The sequence below is a fragment of the Rhinolophus ferrumequinum genome, chromosome 8 (assembly GCF_004115265.2).
Source record: "Rhinolophus ferrumequinum isolate MPI-CBG mRhiFer1 chromosome 8, mRhiFer1_v1.p, whole genome shotgun sequence".
In the NCBI taxonomy this organism is placed as follows: Eukaryota; Metazoa; Chordata; class Mammalia; order Chiroptera; family Rhinolophidae; genus Rhinolophus; species Rhinolophus ferrumequinum.
In genome coordinates, this window is record NC_046291.1 from 78018398 (window position 1) to 78040486 (window position 22089).

General features: G+C 30.7%; 1 protein-coding gene across 1 annotated transcript in view; it reads left to right on the forward strand.

The window, feature by feature from the left end:
* Window positions 1-22089, forward strand: part of LRP1B (LDL receptor related protein 1B) — a 1793989-nt gene that overhangs the window by 1124347 nt on the left and 647553 nt on the right. The window contains exon 22 of the mRNA XM_033112843.1: window positions 19613-19813. Within this exon, the coding sequence (XP_032968734.1) occupies window positions 19613-19813 (201 nt within the window). The remainder of the gene's footprint in view (window positions 1-19612; window positions 19814-22089) is intronic.

The following is a 22089-nucleotide window of genomic DNA, read 5'->3' on the forward strand; positions in this document are numbered from 1 at the left end:
TTTATTAAGAACTGTCTAAGGGCTCTCAAAGATCTGAGAATGTCCTCTGCATGCACTTATTTCATAATGCCAGTTCACAATGAAAAAACAGAGACGTTTTAAATTCGATTAAGTTAAAAAAAAAGTGCAAAGAAGTTTTAACTTGCTGGTTCACAGAGCCAGCTTGGCAGAATTGGGATTTTAAACCAAGCAATCTGGATTCAGAATCTAGAATTTCAGAGTCCAGTTAAGAGGCAGTATGCTAAACCCACAGACAATATTCCCCTTTCTGTAAATAAATCCTCACCACAGAATTTAATGAAGATGGCTAGAAAGGAAAGACAGTCATATACATTTATTTTCAATTAGTTTTCTAAATTTTATTGTGCTACTTCTGATTCCATTAGGATGAAGGTGATGGCTATCATTCAAATATTTGATTTGCTTTGAGAGTTTCTGAGACTTTTATTTATTTATTTATTTATTTATTTATTTATTTATCTATTTATTTATTTATATTTTTTAATGAAAGTATTCTATTCTTATGACTTTTCCATTTTGTTTTCCACATATGTTAGGCACCACCTGACATGATAAACTCACTTATTTGTTTCTATATATCAGATTATGAGTTGAAAATTAGAGAAAAAAATAGATTTAAATTAGCTATGGTGGTACAATTAGTGAAATCATCAGTGTCATTCAGATAACCCATGGAAAGTATTTTCTCTAGTTTTCAGGATATATTCTTGAATGATCTCTGCAATTTATTTTTCAACGTGAAATTGCTTTTGAATTGCTTAATTATGAACTCTTCGTGATTGATTTTGTTCCCCATTAAGTATTTGAACCAAAAGATAAAACTGAAAAGTTATCACAGCTCTGATTAAACAAACAGTCTGGAAACCCATGGGCATTTAAAGATATAAAATGAAATTGTGTTTCTTTTCTTAAACACGTCTTAATTACAATTAAGAATTCAAATAATAACTAAATTAATATAAGCTAAGATGGGCACAGATTAATAAATATTCTTGAGGTGCATTCCTAGTGAGGGAGTTATGTTTCCAAAATGGATATTTTCCCAACACTATTTTTCACAAATATGTGACTTTTCAATTATTAAATGAAGAGACTTATTTCAGCCTTATTGCTTAGAAGAACGTGACTTTAAGTTTAGAAATTAACTTTTTGGGTCATATTATATTAATTGGGAATTAATAAATGACTAACTTGTTGATGAATCACTTATTGACTGAATAAAAACTTTTTTTAAAAATTTAATAGGCTTATTCTAAAGACAAAGAGTTAATTTTTCACTCAGGTTAACATTATTTTATGTGTAAATAATGCATATTTTTCCCCATATTGTTTCTGACATTTGCTTGATTGAGCTAATGTTGAAATATATCGATAACAGTCTCTAACTGGTATGAATAAGGAACAGCCAAAACTGTAGTAAAGCGAAACATAAACTGAATATGCTATCGAGATTTATCAAATATACAGTTAAAATATAAAACCAGGTGGAAATTTTGTTTATGAAAAAATTATAAATAACTTCATAACACAGAAAATTTTAAAAACTATGTTAGTAAAGACTGGTTTGAACTTTCTATGAAGAAAGTATGTAGAAAAAAGGTATAAATAGTAAACAACAGGGTTAATTAAGTTAACAGAACATTTCAAGTGCTTGTAATTTATCTTATATGTATGTATTGGTATTTTGCAAAGAACTCATGAAACAGCTTCCTCTGAATATGGCTGATCTCAAAATAAATCTAAAATATGATGAGACGGCTGATATAGGGAAGGAAGAAAAAAGCAAAGAAATTTTTTCTTCTACCCATCTTAGATTCATATTGGCTGGGGCCCTGGATATTAGACTGACAAAAGACAGCTTAACAAGAAAACAAACACATAAACAAAAACATAAGTTTATTAACACATACTTCTAATTTAATATAAGTGGGCTAACTCAGGAAGAATAAGTGTAAAGGGCAGTTGAGCTTATAGAGCATCTTAGCAAAGGAGTAAATTTGCAGAGAAGTGACAAGACAAAGGAAAAGGGTTTTTAGTTTCTAGGGGTGGCAGATTGTGGGAGGTAAATATATGGGAAAACTGATGGACGATAAGGGCTAGTTAATAAAGTTTGTTCAGGTCTGTCTCAGCACTAACTTTATGTCTTCTTCATGGCCATAAAATGTCCCTGGGAAAGAGATTCACTGCAGTCCTCATTTCTCAGAAGTTTATGATTTTAGTCTGGTAAGGGAAGTTTCAGGAAGACTCCTTCTGTATCTTTTAAATCTCAGATGCCTTCAGCACAAAATAATTCTTATGTGAAAGAGGTATATTTGGGGGATAGCATATTTTGTACCCATATACTGTCTATCTTTGGATAATTGAATTCCGAGAGACACTTTTGGTGTGTATTCACTTGGGATTTAGATTATCCATTTAATAATGTTAAAAAAAAACATCAGATGTTTGTATCTAATAGTCATCATATACACCAAAATTTGATGTAAAAATGCAGAATGCAATACAACTCATGGTATTTTCAAAGGGAAAGGTGATATAACATGGTGACTGTCGATAATACTGTATCATATAACCGAAATTTACTAAAAAAGTAGAATTTGAGTTTCTCACAGAAAAATAAATAAAAATATAAATAAAAAATGTAGGGAAACATGAAAGGTAATAGTTTAACCATAATCTGCTTCTAATTTAATCTGTGGTTTAAGTACAGTAAACCACAATGTATCAAACTATCTGATGAGTCATAATTCACAATTATGTATGCATATTTATGGTAGTCCTTTATGAATACTGCAAACTTTAAAGTGAACAAATATAAGCATTGGATTAAAAATATGGGCACATCTCTAATATTTTTGATATTTTAAATTTTACTTTAATTAAATTCTCAATTTGACAAGCTAAAAGAACTTTAAACTACCCAAGATGTTGAATTCAGAGTTCATATTCATTTTCAAATATTTCTAAATGCTAGCTTGAGCATTTAAAAGTTTTCAGGCTAATCAATTTACATTTGGTGGTTAGAATGGCTTTTCTTTTACACATAAATTTCCATTTTATTAATGTTAAAATGTAAGCACACTAATAAGTTTTTTTATTACTATACAGAATAGAATGAAAGCTAAATTAAATTAAGGTACCATATAACCATCATGATTTAAAAGCTTCTACTCTCAAAATACCTATCTTTGACCATGAACTACATTCTCCTACATCGGGTCTCTCACATCTCAGAGCAGCAAATTGCAATTATACTCTGTGAATCAGAGGAGGACATTTCAAATCCACCCCTCATAGAAAAGCAATGCCATCTTCAGCTTAGAAAATGAAAAGAAACATTTGATATTGCACAGCAATGGAAATAAGCCCTCCAGCTGTTGGTAGGAATATACATTTGATCTAACCTTCCCACTTCTAGAAATTCATGTAAACAACAGCAGGAGTGTATAAGGATATATGCATATCTATATATCTATATATCTATATCTATATCTATATCTATATCTATATCTATATATATTTTTAATTAAAGTTTATTGGGATGACTATTGTTAGAAAAGTGACATAGGTTTCAGGTGTACAATTCTGTAATAGATTTTCCATACAACATTTTTGTTTTAATAGCAAAAAAAATAGAAATAATGTATTCCCTACCACTAGGGGAATTACTTAATAATTACAGTTCATTCACACAATGAACTACTCTAATCTCATTAAGAAGGTATAAGAAAATAAATTCATATTAAGACGGAATTTTAAATTTATACTTTGTACCCTTTCTCCACTGCTGAAAATACACAGAGGTGATGATAAACTATAGCAGGAGAAAAGAAGGTGGCCAAAAATATGTATGTATATACATTTTAAGAAAGGAAAAAAAAACACATTAAAATTTTAATACGATAAATGATGCTAGCATTGATTATATAACATATCTTAAAATGTGTACATTTTTTGGCACCCCTGATATATGTGTGTGTGTGTGTGTGTGTGTGTGTGTGTTTATATGTCTGTATATATGTAATCTTATATCTGATTAACAGATATAAAAGAGAATAACAGATGGTGATCTGTTTTGAACCTAGAGGCCTCACTGGGTTGGATATGGAGGCCAGTAGAGACGAAAACATGTTCCTATTTTAGGGTTATTGGAAAATAAAGCTGTCCCACATTAACTTGGGGATTGAAGCCAGGCTCACTGCTAGAAACCAGAAACTGGAATGGGACTCCTTTGCTTTTGAAAAAAGAATAAAATAAAGCAAAATAAAATAAAATAAAATAAACATACAAACAAAATTACTGCTGGTTGCTGCCTAAGATGGTTACTTAAATGAAGTTCTGTGCAAAGAGAGATACGAGGACTTAGACATGATAATCAAGCCAAACCTCTATCTGGCTTAGGGACTAAATGTGATAAAAATACATATGATTGTATTGGGATACAGTACCACAAAAACCAAATATAAGATCTATTTCTGAACCAAGAATGTTGGCAGTAATGGCGGGAGCTGATGGGGAACCAGCAATACCTATACATAAGGGCGAAAATGCACACCAAGTCAGAAAGAAAAATTGAAAACTCCTTTCAAAGGTGAAATTGCAAACCGATATTCTAAAATACTTGAGGAAAACTATCTCTAATAAAAGCAGCCATCAAAATCAACTCATATGATATTAACTAACATTAACTCAATAAATTTGATTAATTTTTTTAAATGAATTTACTCAAGTTTAAATAAAAATAAGGTATGTATTTTTAAAAAGTGTAAAATAAGTATGTTTGGGATACTCAAAGATAAAAAAATAGATAATAATATCCTTAAATTGAACAAGAATATAGATACATAGATGATAGATAGATGTAGATAAAGGTATAGGTATAGGTGTATGTATCCGTGTAGGTGTAGGCATAGGCGTAGGCTTAGGCGTAGATGTAGATGTGGATACAGGTACAGATACAGATATGGATAGATACAGGTATAGATACAGATGAGAAGCAGAATAATTCTAACAGGAACAATTGAAGAATGAGACATTAGATTTGGGAATTAAATGTATAATATCAACATGGACTTTTAAATAAACTCTACACTGGACACAGAGAAAGTGATTTAAAAAATAAGAATAGATAGTTCACTCAGGATCACAGAGAAACAGAAAATAAATTAAAAAGTAAGAAAGAACAGTCAAGATACATGATTGGAAAGACTACAACAGATACTTAAATTCTGTGAGAGGTACAAGTACTAACAAAAAAAAAAAAAAAAAAAACACAAACAAACAAAAAAAACAAACAAAAAAAACAGAGTGACTAAAGTTTCCTTGAATTAAAGAACTTGATTCCTCAAGGAAAAAAAAAAGGTGCATTCAGATTTCTGAGTACAATTAATGAAATTAACCCAAACCACTATAAGTCATTTTGAAATTGCAGAACATCACATATTGAAACTACCAGAGAGAAAAATCAGAGTATCTAAGAAGGCATTAAAAAATGCCACAAGATAATTGGTACTTTGAAGCTAAGGCCACTTTCAGGCTAGTATTCTAAACCCTGTTAAAATATTATTCCAGATAATTTAGACATACAAAGTACAAGACATTTTTTTCACATAAAGCCTCACTGAGAAAATGATTAGAGCAATTAGTGAGAGAGATACGTTTATAGACCAGAATAAAACATGGAGGAAACAAAGAGAAAACACATTTTAATGTTAAAAATGCACTCTTCAAAAAAGGTTTTTCAGTCTTAAATATTTTATATTAAATAACATGCTATCAAATTGTATACATCAAAAATTACAGAAACCACAATGAGAAAGTAATACTAGAGGGAATAAATTATATTCACTTATTTTAGCCCACAGAAATTAAGTGGAAGACAATAAGGAAGGATGTAAAAGAATTAATGTTTAAATCAAACTAATGAAGATAGAACTCTGTTCATAGAAGGCGAAAAATAATTCTTCTTTTGCAAGGCTCATGAAATCTTTATTGAATGAACATTTATTGTCACAAATGACTTTGACAAATTCCAAGAAGTAGAAATAATATAGAGAAAACTCCTTGATCATAGTGCAATAAATATAGTAATTATGAAGAGTAAACCACACTTCAACTTGAAAACTTAATAATAAAAGAAAACTCTGTTGTAATTCTAGAGGGAATCAACTGAAACTGTAGAACATTTAGAAAATAATGATGCATGCATATCACAATGTGAGGAATATAAACAAAGCATTGTTCAAGGGGAGAATTTGTAAGTTTATATTCAATGTTACAAAACACTAAGTGTATTTTTAGACTTTAACAACTTTAGAAGTATAAATGCTATAAAATTACAAAAGACATCATTTGAAACTTTATTTTAAACATATATTAACTTTTGAGAATCTTCAATAATACATGTTTAAATTTGTTTGTGGTAATTTGCCATCTTCATTTAGAGAGACTGAAACAAAAAAAATATTAAAATATTAAATTCAAAATTTCCAAAATTATATGTAATTAAAACTCAATTTATAAAATTTAAGAAATTGAAATAGCATTCTAATTATTTTTACATTGTACCATTTATCTATTTATAATTATTAAAGTTTAAAAAACTGTTCTAAGAACTATTGAGACATCTGTATTTACATTAAGAAACACAAAAGAAATAATAAATTATTTAACAGTAAATAAAAGAGACAGCATTCATTCACCAATTCTTCTTATGCTTTACTGTATTTCTCAACTTGCTTGCAATTAGATTCGGGCAAAATGACTACTTCTAACCAATACACTGTGAGTAGAAGTAACTATTTCACATCCATGCCAAGTCAGTTAAGCTATAGTGAACATCCTTCTGCTTTTCTTTTTTCTCCTGCCTGAGTGACCTTTTAAATTATGGGTGCAGTGGACATTACATACAAGCTGGAGGAAGGCTACCTGACTGTATAAAATTTTATGTGAATAAGCGGTGAACCGTTATTGTGTCAGCCACCAGATTTCAGGGTCTGTTACTACAGCATAGCTTATCCTAACTAATGCAACGTCTAACTCAAGAAGTTAGAAAATATCAAAACAAACCAAAAGACAACAGAGAAATCAATTCATTTTTTAAAAAATTTAGAACAAAAGAAAAATAATTTGAAAATTCCAGAACTAAGTTTTTGAAAGAATAACTGAAATTTCTAATACATTATTAACTAACCTAATAAAGTAAAGGCATTGAAAGGGCAGTACATAAAATGAGACTGGGAAAATAATCATAGATGCTGAAGATATTTTAAAAATTAAACTATGCAGCATCATAGAAACAAATTTAAAAACCTGTGTTAATAAAAGCATGTACTTGAAAAATAAAAATTTCCAAAATCAACTCTAGAAGGAAAAAGCAGGCACTTTATTTTATAAAAATAGAAAAAAAGGTTAATATTTATCCCTTCTCACCATTTCACCAAAAGCTCCAAGTCCAGTTGAAAAATTCTACCAGATATTTAAGAAACATTGTTACAATTTAAGCACTATAATATCAGTTTCACAACTGAAAAAGTTAGTTCTTCCCATGCACACAAAAATTACAAACCATTTCTCTGATGACCGTTACTGCCATCATTCTATATAAAACCTGAGCAAATACAGCAATATAGTAAAACATAAATTCACCATGACAAAGCATCTTCTTTAAAAGCAAGAATGTCCCAAAACTGGATAGGAAGCAATAACAGAATATTAGAGACTGTTAATAAAGAATAAATGGTGATAAACATTTGCAACACCCGTCACAAATAATCACGTCCTAATACATAATCTCTCTTTGGTATCATTTTTTTCAAAGACCAACCATTCATATAAAAGTAGGCAAAGTTCAGAGAAAAAGAAATACAAAAAGCTTTTAAACATGTGAAAAAACAACCAACCCTACCCATAAGAAAGTCAAAACTATGGTGGGACTGCATTTTTTTTCAATGTCAGATTGTTGATTATTAACAAAAGCAATAATATCCTATGTTGTTTTGAGTAAATGAAGCATACACTTTGATGTCAGTGAATATTGCTGAACCTTTATGGAAGGTCATTTTGCAATATTTACCAGTGTTTAAAATGTGCACACTTTCACCCACCATTCCATCTCAAAGAAGAAAACATAAAAATATACTTAATGCATTTGAGCAGTTATATGCACAAAAATATTCATTTAATTTTTTTTTTAAGATTTGGGTAATATGTTTAATAAGCGTAAGCCAGTATATATATAGTAACCCTTACATGCACAACAAACTCATGCAAAATCTTTTCAAATTTCACCATGTGTTAGGTTCCAAAGAAGTCTTAACATTTTCAAATAATTGACAATCTTACAGAAAGCATTCTCCATACATAAAAATCAAATTAGAGATTAGCATTAAAAAATTAACCCATTCATTTAAAAACTAAAATCACACTTCAAAATGATCAATGGATTAATATAGAAATCATAATACGTTTATTAAAATATTCTGAATGAAGTGAGATATTCTGCACACTAAAATTTCTATGATGGCTTTTCTTTTGTAAAGTACACTTTATTATTTAAAGCAGTTTTACTTTCACTGTAAAAGGGAGTAGAAAGAATAGAGGTTCACATATATCCCCTGGTACCCCTACACATACAGAGACTCCTTCACTATCAACATCCCACACAGAATGATACATTTGTTATAATCCATGAACCTGCATTTCTACATGGATACATTATTATCACCCAAAATCCACAGTTTACTTTAGGGTTCACTCTTGGTGTTGACTGTGTAATGTATATTATAAATGTATAACAACATGTGCCACCCTAGTGTCACAGTAGTTTTACTGTCCTAAATATCCTCTGTGTTCTGCTTGTTCATCCCTCCTTCCCTGCAACCTGGCGATGACTAATCTTTTTACTGTCTCCACAGTTTTGCTTTTTCAGGAATGTCGTATATTTGGAATCATGCAATATGCAGCCTTTTCATATTGGCTCCTTTCAGTTAGTAATACACATTTAGGTTTTATCCATGTCTTTTCATGGCTTGATAGCTCATTTGTTTTTATTATTCAATAATACTCCATTGTCTAGATATACTACAATTTGTCCATTCACCTACCAAAAGCCATCTTGGTTGCTTCCAAGTTTCGGTAGTTATGAATAAAGCTACGATAAATATCCATATACAGGTATTTGTGTAGACATACATGTTCTACTCATTTGCATAAATACCGTGGAGTGTAATTGCTGATAGATTATATGGTATGAGTATATTTAGTTTTGTAAGAAATTGTCATACTGTCTTCGAAAATGGCTGTACAATTTTGAATTACCAGCAACGATAAATGAAGAATTCCATTTGCTCTATATCCTTGCCAGCGTTTAATGTATCAGTGTTTTGGATTTTAGCCATTCTAATAGGTTTGTAGTGGCATCTTGTTGTAATTTGCATTTTCCTAGTGGTCTATGATGTTGATATTCTTTTCATATGCTATTTGCCACTAAATTGTTTTTAATTGCTAAATGTTGCAAATAACCAAAAAGGGCCAAAATAGGGCACCAGGTGCAAACATTATGGTATTTCCATACAGTAGAATGCCTTGCAGTAATTTTAAAGAATGGAAATAACTCGATACCATGATATGGACAATCCCTGTCATAAAGGGTTGAGTGAAAAGTCAAGGAACAGAATAGTCAGCAGAATATGCAATATTTGTTTAAATGAAAAGAAAAAAGTATTAGGTTGATGCGAACATAATTGCAATTTTTGCAATTATTTTTAACCTTTTAAACTGCAATTACTTTTGCACCAACCTAATATATTATTTTCTATAATAAAAAAGATATATATTTCTAAAGGAATCACAAGGAACTGTTGTCAACGTTTGTCTCTGAATGGGGGGAGGGTGACCAGAGCAAAAGATTGAGAAGGTGTAATACTTGTATCGTCTCTTCTTTTGATTGACTTTCCAAGAATGGTAATAGATTGGTGCTCATCCTTATACCTCTCATTCTAGAATCCATTGTAAAAAACAACAAATGTTTTCAAGTCATGTCCCAGGTAGGGTTAAGAGTTAATGATCATGTAGTCTTTAGCAAAAGAATGTAACCAAGCTAACCGACACACTTGAGGATTGAACTCTGACAGTGGTTTCATAAGCATGCTCTCTTCTGATCTTCTGTGTAATGAAAATCCACTGTGGGCTTCTGTGAATGGCAAAGTATAATTTTTTTCTACATTTAGATTGTTTTATTTCCCTTCCATTATTGTATCTGTAAATACAAAGTGAAATGGTGAATTTAATCGTTGTTAAAAATCAATCTGGACAATTAGAACCAAAAATATCCTACAATAGAATAGTGACTTTGTCAGAATTATATGATAAATTATATATGAAGAATTACTAAACACAGCACTTTTTTCCCCCTTCCTGTAACCAACCCTATGGAATACTTTTATTTATTTCTTATGAATATAATATGGTGAGCTCTCCATTGTCAATGTGTTGTACAGGGAATAAAACACATTGCATATTTATTGCTATGAATATTATATATTTCTCTCTTGAGTCCTGCCAGTGGCAGTTTGAAACCTTTGACTGCATGTTTCTTCTATCCCTTCAGCCCTGTCTCTAAACAAGAATACCCCCTCCGTTTTACCTAGAAGGGCTCTTCTTTAGATCTTGATCATGTCACCTTCTACTTCCTATGGGACCTTAGTCAGTTTCCGTGCTTATGTCTTCAGCTTCTTTCTCCATACTAATTTTTCTCCCTCTCTATAAATATACCAATTACTACAAGAACATTTCTTTGATTTTATTAGCTTTCCCTACCATCCTCCTTCCCTTCATTAAATCACCTTGTGTAGTGTATCTAGAGGCCTTATTTCTCACTCATTCTTTCATCCTTTGTAATCTGACACTCAGCCCCTACCTTTGATGGAAATTGGTGTTTCAGTGGTCAACAGGAATGATTTCTCAGTCCATACTCTGTCTCGAGTCTGGTCTGCCATTCAGTAATTATATGAGTTTGGATAAATTACCAAATCTCTCTAAGTTTCAGTTTCCTGATCAGTAAATTAGAGATTATAATAATAACTAACCATAGAAGATACAAAAAGTGCCTAGAGCACAGTACAGGCTTAATAAACGATACCTTTGACTATTAATATTGCATTTTGCCTTATTTTCTCTGAAAGACTCGGCCTTTCTTTGCAACACATGTCCTCTCCTGGAAACTTTTTCTTCTTTTTTTTCTTTTTCCAGTTTTATTGAGAGATAATTGATGTACATCACTGTGTAAGTTTAAGGTTCACAGCATGAGGGTTTGATTTATGTATATTGTGAAATGATTTTAATAGGTTTAGTGAACAGCCATCATTTCATACAGATACAATAAAAAAAAAGAAAAATATCTCCTTTTGATTAGAATTCTTAGGATCTCCTAACAACATTCCCAGATATTATACAGCAGTTTAACTATAGTCATAATGTTATACATGACACCCCTAGTACTTACTTATCTTATAATGTAAGTTTGTATCTTTTGCCCACCTTACTCTAATTCCTCTTTCCCCACCTCCCACCTCTGGTAACCACCTCTGATCTTTTTATGAGTTTGGTGGGATTTTTTTTTCTTTTTTTCTTTTTAGAATCCAAGTATAAGTGGTGATATACAGTATTCGTCTTTCTTCGACTTATTTAACTTAGCATAATGCATTCAAGGTCCATCCATGTTGTTGCAAATGGTAGGATTTCCTCATATTTTTATGGGTGAAGAACATTCTATTGTGTATATATACCACAATCTTTTCAATCCATGTATCCTTTGATGTACACTTAGGTTGTTTCCATTTGCTGGCTATTGTAAATAATGCTGCTATGAATGGGGATGGTGTTCATATCTTTTTGAGTTAGTGTTTTAATTTCCTTTGGATATACGTGTTCCAAAGTAGAATTGGTGTATCATATGACAATTATATTTTTGATTTTTTGAAAAGCCTCCATACTGTTTTCCATAGCAGCTAATCAATTTACAGTCCCACCAATAGTCCACAAGGGTTCCCTTTCTCTATGCCAGCATTTGTTATCTCCTCTCATTTTGGTGATAGCTATTCTGACAGATATGATGTCAGATCTCATTGTAATTTTAATTTGCATTTCCCTAATGACTTAGTGATGTTGAACATCTTTTCATGTACCCATTAGACATTCATATATATTCTTTGGAAAAAATGTCTATTCATGTCCTTTGTCCATGTTTTAAATTGGGTTATTTGGGTTTTTGTTGTTTTGTTGTTACTGAGTTCTTTGAGTTCTTTATATATTTTGGATATTAACCCTTATCAAATATATAGTTTGCAAATATTCCATAGGTTTTTTTCATTTTGTTGTTGGTTTCTTTTTCTATGAAGAAACTTTTTAATTTGGTATGGTTTCACTTATTTTTTATTTTGTGCCTGTGCTTTAGGTGTGATTTCAAAACAAAACAAAAAAATCCTCACCAAGACCCATGTCAAGGCACTTTTTCTTATGTTTTCTTCTAGGAGTTCCATGGTTTCAGGTTTTACGTTTAAGATTTAATATATATTGAGTTAATTTTTGTGAGTTATGTAAGATAGTAGTCACGTTTAATTATATTGCATGTCAATATCCAATTTTCCCAGCATAATTTATTAAATAGATTGCCCTTTTTCCCATTGACTATTCCTGGCTTCCTTGTCAAATATTAGTTAACTGCATTTGCTTAGGTTTATTTCTGGCCTCTCAGCTCTGATCCATTGGTCTATTTGTCTCTTTTTATGCCACTACCATACTGTTTTAATTACTACAGTTTTATAATGTAGACTGAAATCAGGAAGTGTGATGCCTCCTGTTTTCTTTATCATTCTCAGCATTCATTAGGCAATTAATGGTCTTTTGTGGTTCCATGTAAATGTTACTTGTTTTTTGTTTGTTTGTTAGTGTGTTTTTATTGCTGTTGTTTTTCTATTTCTGTAAAGCCTGCCATTGGAATCTTGATAGGGGTTGCACTAAATCTATAGATGGCTTTTGGTAGTATTGACACTTTAACAATATTAATTCTTCCAATCCATGAACACAAATACCTTTATATTTGTTTGTGTCTTCTTTCATTTCTTTCATCAATGTCTTGTATTTTTCAGAGTAGAGATCTTTCACCTCTTTGGTTACATTTATTCCAAGGAATTTATTGTTTTTGATGCTATTGTACATGGGACAAATTTATTTCTTTATTTTTCTTCTGTCCCCTAAACATTTGGATTTAAAGGAGACAGGACCTTTGACACTCCTAACTTGTAATCATTTCCCATGTCCTACTAACACCTCCTCTATAATTTGGCTAACATCACCCATTTCATCGTGTCTATTCACAGAGTATAACCTAGGCTTAAGCCTGCATTGTATTTCACTCAGATCTTTGTGTGCACTATTTTTCCTCTCTGAAAAGTGTTATCTTCAATCCAGTCTACACAGAGCTTTGGCTTCCTCTTAATTCATAAGCTGTGACCTGAAGACATACTTTCTCAAATCTTTTAAGGGTTCTCCATTGTCTATAAGATTAAAAGGCACTTCTTTAATTAGCAATCAACATTTCATGAACTGGTCACAAACTGCCTAATTATTCCTTCTGGAAAAAGTCCAACCCTTTTCCACCTTTATAAATTTATATAGAAGTTGCATCTTATATGTGGGTTAAGTTCAGCAAATAAAGCTAAAACAGAAAATGTTTAAATTTACCATTGAAAATCATCCATAAAGTTCAATATACATGGCTGAGTGTATATAGTTCTGATGAAAATCTGTACTTATTACTACATTGTTAAGAAAATAATGTTTAGCACATAAAAAGAGTACATATAGAAAAATAATATTTTACAGTGGATTCACTCAGAAATGGAAGAGAGACCAAATTAAGAATAAATTGATTTACTTCTACCATCTATGCCCTGACACATTTCCATTGAACAGCAGTATTAATTACCAAGTTATCAAATTATCTTTCTCTTATTTTTTGATTTACTTGCTTCCCCCCACCTCCAGAGGACATGTATTTGAATGTTAAAATGGTGCACATAAAGCAGTTGTCTATATGTAATTTTTTTTCTTTTCATATACGATATCCATTGCCACCCTTCAAAAGCCCTTTCCAAATAAAATTTTAGTAAATCTTGTTTTCAACCTCCCAATTATACATATTTTCTACTTCCTTGAAATTTCATAGCACTCTCTGATGGTTATATGACTTTTAGTGCTTTATATGTTCAATATTATATTGTTTGTCACTACTAAACTTATTGTGCCACATGGTCGGAAATGTGTGTTTCCCAGTTTTCTACATTCTTTAGTGGCTAGGCCAGCACATAATACTCAATAAATATTTGCTGTATTGAATTGAAGCCAAATATTATTACAGGAATAAATATGTATGTGTCATTCATGGTTAGAAGTGTAAAAAATAATGCAATTCAAACACCAGTATTTAAAAAGACTCTATAAATGTATTGTTGAGTAAATCCATTTGGATTTTCTCAAAGATTCATTTCTCTTTATACCCATATTTTTAATATTAACTGCCAGTCACATTCCAGAACAGAAATTATCCTGCTCCATCATGTATTGTCTTTTACTAAGATAAAAGCAAGTCAAGCATTTTGCAAAATGATAAATCTATGTCTTTAATTGCCAAAATAGTTTAACAGAGAAAAGAGAATCTATAGAGAAGATCATATAAATGTATTTTGGGAAAGCAGTTCATTTTTAGGGATACCTAGAAACTCTGTTTACTTATAGTTGTTGAGTCTGCAGTGACTTTTCCCTAAACTGTGTATTTCAAGGTAACACAAATCAACATAGTCTTTATAATGTTGTGTGTATGTGCACAATTATACTAGCGATGATACCAACATGCTGATTTCTGTTACTTCAATTCATTGTTTGTGCTGTTTTTACTTGGTTATTCTTATTCTCTTTGCTCAAAGGACAAAATTACAATTTCCGTAAGAGTCTTGCATATAATTACCAAGTTGAAAACATCATTATAAATAAATAAGAAAATATTACGTAGAACTCAACTTGATAATAAACACCTAATATTATTTTCAGCATGAAATATATATATTTTAGGAAGAATTAGTAAAGACAAAGTGATTTACTTTTTTATGTGAACTTATGTGTGCACATTTAAAATATTATTTTTAAAGATTTTGTTTTTTTAGATATTGGATATTTGTAATTTCTATAACACATTTTAGTATTATTAATATTTATTTTGTTTTAATAACAGTAACTTGACCTAAATTTCCAGTTTCTTATATATAAAGAAGGGGTCTTAAACACGAAAATTTATAGAAATTGTGGTCATTATATAGGTCATTTGCTTTTGGATTTTACCCAATTAAGGGTCATGAATAAGAAATTTAATTAAACTTATTATATATGATGCACCCTTTTATTCACAGTTTTATAAGAATTAAAACCAAACAGAAAAGAAAGGGAGAACCAATTAAACTTCAAACATATTCTGAAAAATCAGTAGGATGAGGGAGTTATTTAAATTTATAAATTTTATCTAAGTTATGTATTTATATTCATCATATCTCTGGTAACATAATCTATGTTAAAGTTATTAGTCATTTGAATAAGATTTTCCTTTACCTTTTTCAAGCAGCAGTTAGGTCAGGGTTGGCGAATAAGTTTTATTGCTTTCTAACGCTAAACGATTGATACTGATTTATGAATGGGTTTGTTAAAACAATTCTAAGGTCATTCAGAAGTCAATGGTTAAGAATGTCGTAATGGATTAGTGATGTCTAGAATAAAAAGGAAGTTGCATTTGATTTACCAAAGTAAAAATGGAAATTACTGTATTATTTTTGGATTCTCCTTTCACTCTATTATACTCGCAGGTGACCCCATACAATTTAATACCAAAGTACAGGATATCATATTTTAGATTACAATTATATATTATGCATTGATCTTCTCTTGCTAACTAGATTATACACTCCTTGGTGACAGCAACTGGGTGTTACGAATTTCTTACATTTCCTGAAGTCACTAGGGTAATGTAAGGCACAGATTAACCTCAACATAGAACTTTCATAATGTATCTGTAGAAACTTTCAGACTTCATATTACAGGTACATATATTTTATCTTCATCATTTTAAAAATGAACTAGTATTTCAGGGGGATGTTATATAGAAATATGGTAGGAGGAAAATAAGGATTCAGTGAAATAATCCCTCTCTCTCCTACTCCAGATTTCCACTACCTCAGTCTTCCTTATCAAAGGCAGTCACTTTTAACTATTTCCTGTGTAGCCTTCCAGAAATAATTCATGTAGTGAGAAGCCAATCCATGTACTTATATTGATATATGTATGACAGTAAGGTCATAGATATTGCTAAACAGACATATCTCTTTTAAATTATAAGAAAGCCTACCATACACTCAGTTCTAGGCCTTTTTGTTGTTGTTGTTGACAGTTTTGTATATTATTTTATATTAACTCATGCAGAATTATCTCATTCTTTTTCATTCAAGCATATAATTTCAATGTATGGATGTATTGTAAGTGATGTTACCCTTCTTGCAAATCATAATTTATGTTGTTACTTTTTTTTTGCTAATAGGTACAAAGCAGTAACCCACATCTTATATATGCCTCTTGTGCATTTTAGCAAATATGTTAAAGAAAAAATTCTAAAATTAGAATTATTGTGGTGAAGAGTTGATACTTTTTTTTTTTTTTTTTGCTAGATTTTATAACAATGACCTATAGAGAGATTATCTCAATTTTCAGCACCCTCAACATTGGGGCTGTTTCTCACTCCCTTGTCAAGTCTATCTTTTTATTATCTAACTTGTTGGTCTTAATCAATCTGATAGAGAAAAAATGGTATCAAATTGCTGTTTTAATTTATGTTTTTAATTGAAATATGTTTTCAAAATCTTGTGTTTATAAACCATTATTAATTCATGGTCAATCTTACACTTCCATTGGGTTATTGATCTTTATCGTATTGATGTGCAGGAGCCCTTTGTATTTTACAGAAATATGCTTTTTGTCAAATATAATAAAATATTTTTCCTGGTTTATTAAGTATCTGTATATGGATTTTATTGTTGCAATGTGAAATCAAAACTTTAATTTAATCAGGTTTATCAATTTGTTCTATAGGTTTTCTGGGTTTGTGTAATGACCATTTTAAGATTTTTATTTTAGTATCTATTTTATTCTTGAATATTAGTGTGTTTATTATCATTATTTGAAAATACTTACCTCTTTAATTTGTGTAGAATTTATTTTGGTGTACGAATCAAGTGAAGATTCAGTTTTACTTTTTTCCCTCCAGATAGCTAATCAGTGATTCTAACATTATTAATTTTGTAATTAATTATCCCTTACTATTTTGAATAGCCAATTTTTTGTGTATTAAAACCATATACAGCCATGGCCAGATGGCTTAGTTGGTTAGAGCATGAGCTCTCAACAAAATTGCCAGTTCAATTCCCCAATGGGATGGTGGGCTGCTCCCCCTGCAACTAAAGATCGAAAATGGCAACAGGACTTGGAGCTGAGCTGAGCCCTTCACAACCAGATTGAAGGACAATGGCTTGGAGATGTGGGCCCTGGAGAAACACACTGCTCCCCAACAGTCCCCAATAAAAATTATTTAAAAAAACAAAGCAAAAAAACAAATACATAAATGAGTCTATTTCTGATGTCTCTGTGGCTGTTTAATTATTGATATCTTTATTGACATTCTGTTATAAAATATTTCAACTACTGATCCTTTAAAATACTTCTAAATATTTGGCATATACAGTTCCTCCCAATCAATCTTCTGCTGTTGTTTTTATTTTTGTTTAATTCTAAATGATATTGGCAATTTTCTTTTTTTTTTTTTAATTTAGGAGAAATTTACAGGATTGCAATAATATCATTGCTATTTTATTTGGATTGTATTCATTTGGGGAAAAATAATATCTTTGCAGTAATAAATCTTCCTCTCCAGGCCAAACTATATCTTTATGCAAGGCTTCTTTTGGGTTTCTTCATAGACTTCGTAATTTTGTTCATATAAATTCTATACAGTTTAACCGAAAATACTTTGTTTTATGTTGGATTTTTAATTGGTCTTTTCTTCATATATGTGTGTGTGTGTGTGTGTGTGTGTATGTATATATATTATATATAATATATTTGTGTATAATATTTGAAACTAGCTATCTATTTTTGAATTCTTAGTTTTGTAGAGTCCTTATTTAGTTTTTATGGGTTTTATAATTATATGATTATATTAACTACATGTAATGATGCTCGCTTCTAATTTTATACCTTATTTCTTTTTATTGCCCGACTGAATTAGATCATATTTCCAGAATGACATAAAATAATAATATTATTAGTTTTATTTATGATTTTAAGGCAAAAGTTTATGTTTGTCCATTTATATCAAATTTGTTAGTGAAGTATCCATCAAGTTTTTGAGTAGTTTGATTAATAATTAATGTTTAATATTATCAAATGTATTTATATTAGCCATGAAATTGATCATTTGTGTTTCTCATTATTTGACTTATAATAGTATGCACAATTATTAATTTGTTTCCATAAATGAAACATCTTTAAAATATTTTATTTTAAAATTTAGTAGCCTTTAAGATTGAAGAAGACATTTCTACATAATGAGTCTTGCACATATACAATCTAATATTTGCCATTTCCTTTTGATTTGTCCACTCATTTTATGAGATATTGATAGGTAGTCAGCCAATAACTAGTATTTACCTTAAGGTACGTTTTTTATTCACATTGTACCTTAACATTTTATAATCCAGAAGAGATAATGAATTGGAAGAACAATGCAAATGATCTGAAAAGAGGAATATTTTGCTGTTAAAAACAAAGCTTTACGTAGACAATAAGCACTGCTTTCTATGCATTTCAGATTGTTACTTTTGAAACATGCTGGCTAAGCAATAATCATTTTATTTTTTTCTTTCAAAATCAATAAAGAAAAAATCCGTTTCTATAAAGTCGGTTTGCATATACATTATACCAAGATGTTCAATAACACTTTATATTCTTTGATGAAAAGGCATGTATGTAGGGCTGGGTGTGAGGAGCTTAGATGTTGAGGTTATAAATATAAATAGAAGGACACCTCCTCTAGCAAAAATGAAGCATTTACTTAAATATATGGATCTAAAAGACAGTGATAGCATTTACCTCAGTTTAGGGCTGTAAAAGGACTTATATACAAATATTATCTCTAAAGTCTGCTTTTAAAAGTACTGCAATTAAACTTTCAATTAGTCACAGAATTTTTTAATACAGTGAAATAGTAACTTGAAACAAAAACAAAATAATCTAATCTTTAATAGTAATATTAAGAGCTGCTTAGTATTAAAGAGAAATATTGAAATGTTGGCATGAAAATAAACTGTCAAACTAACAACAGATAGATTTCTTGTGAATGACAAATAGTTCTGCCCCTGACTGATGACAATAATGACCACTCATCATTAAAGTGACTTAATTACAAAAATCAAATGCATGCTGTTTCTATTTTCTTAAGGGAGATGCATCAACAAAGCATGGGTATGTGATGGAGATATTGATTGTGAAGATCAGTCAGATGAAGATGATTGTGACAGTTTCTTGTGTGGACCACCCAAGTACCCTTGCGCTAATGACACTTCAGTATGCCTGCAGCCAGAGAAACTCTGCAACGGGAGAAGGGATTGTCCTGATGGATCTGATGAAGGCGATCTCTGTGGTACTGCATTTTTCACTGCATTTACTTCTCTCTGGAAACTAGAGCCTTTTAGTCCACTCGCTGAACGTATTACAGTAGTATTTGTTCCTTCTATTTATTCCATTTAAATGTAACTTTTAGTATTGAACCCTATTTACATTTTTTCAGATACTATTAATCTATATTTTTAAAAAAAATATGACTAGAAATTTCTGCAAAAATAAAATACACAGAAAAGTCTAACCTGTATCCAACTGACTTAACAAGTGTACATATAGTTATGCTCATCATTTAGATCAGCTCTGGATAGTTAATGAAGTTCCCACAACTGAACTGTCCCCACAATTATTTTTTGTCAGTGAGTCACTAAGAACAGGAAAACCTTGTTATTACTGACCTATGGAATGGAGTTTACTACAATCCAATGGATTTTGGCATGCCTTCTAATCATTACAATAAAAACATTTTTAGAAAGAGGAAAGGAAGAGACTGAGTAATAAAACCAATTGAGTATTATTCAATTTTATATAATTTTCTCTGAAGTGTTTAGTCCTCATACAAGAGCTTTCTTTCTTTATTATGCTTTATCTAGTTAAAATGATGATTTCTATCTGATAGCTTTTGGACTTCAAAATTACTTTTAACTACCCATCTCCTAATATCAACCAGCACATATAAAGAACATTAAAATTCCTTCTCTGTGGGAAGAGCAGAGATTTAGCAAGGAGATTTTAAAAACATGTTTTTTAGACAAAACTAAAGTGACATCAGTATTAATGAAGAGTTTACAGAATGATAAGAAAAAGGACTTTAGGAAATGATGAAGCTGCCTAGTTGAAAGTAGGAAAGACAACTACATTTAAGCCTAAAACTATCATACTGTGTTCTGAAATGAGTTTTAATAGCATACTGAGTATTACAAAAAAAGACTGATATTTTTTCATTATTCTTTTTTAAAATTTATATAATAACATGTATTTTCCTCCAAACAGCTTGTGATTTTATAAACTAATCTTGAAACACTAAATACAACAGTTTTCATTCAGTGGTGGTAAAATTTAAACAAGATACAACTCAAAAAAAAAAAAAAAAAGGAAAGAAAACTAAAATTAAATAAGAAAATAAGAAACACAAACCAAAGGTGACAGACTTAGTTTATCTGTACTCACTCCTTTTCACTCCCAGTTTATTCTCCCTGATGGAGTAGGTTGGTGGATGGAAAAATCTCTTGCATTACAATATGTGAGGATTTCTCATGAAGGTTGTAAGAGAAATTCTGAATGAAGGAAGCTATCAATACTCTTAAAATTAGAAGTGAAATTACAGAAAATGTTTAGACTTGCACAAGTTTATATTCATTAATTACTTCAATTAAGTAACCTAGGCAGGTGGCTTAATTTTTTGAAATATCAGTTTTCTCATAACAAAAATGGAGGCAATTCCATCTGTCAGGAAATCATAATAATAATGCTTGAGGCACTACAAGTATTGAAAGAAATTCGTACTTTTCTACCATTTCTTCACTCTTTGGGTTAAATGAAGTAAATAAAAGGGGAAAAAAGAAAATACAGTTATTAAGAAAAATAAATAGAATGATGTGAAAAACATCCTTATTTTTCTTTTCTCTGCACTCTGAATTGGGAAAACAAAAGATGAAACGGAATTTCTTCAGAATCCCGTTCCTATTTTAAGACTGAAGATCACTTGCTTATCTAGCCATTTGCTTTTCATCATCTAAGAACCTTGCTGAACCATTTCGAAAGATTACAGAGTGGAAGAAGCTACAACGAAGCTGGATGTGAAAGTAGCAGAGAAGATAAAAAGACATTTTTATCCCAACTGCATCACTGTAGCATATGAATTTACTCATTAGGCTTCACCCTGCCCTTTATGGGTTGAACTTGAGGAGAGTTAGAGCTATGAGAAAAAAAACAAACACTGGTCATGGAATTGAATTGCCTTCTATGGTTCTTCTTTTTTTTTTTTTTTTTTTTGCTACTTTTATGTGCACATTTGTACTGTCAGCTCAGTAGATGGTATCCTTATGGGCAATATTGGTTCCTGCAGAGAGACACCTTGGTATCTTGTTTTCAAGTCCTTCTCCCATCAGTCCTAGGTTAGACCTTGTCCACCCATGAAGGGTTGTTGATTTATGAGAGCTGTGCGAGTGGAAAGAAGGAATCATTTACCCAAGACACACAAAAGATATGCCAAGTGAATGAAATTTAAATAATTGCCCTGGATTGGCTAGTAGCTAAGAAGTGGCTTTTAGGGAGAGATACCCAAAACTGAAAGGT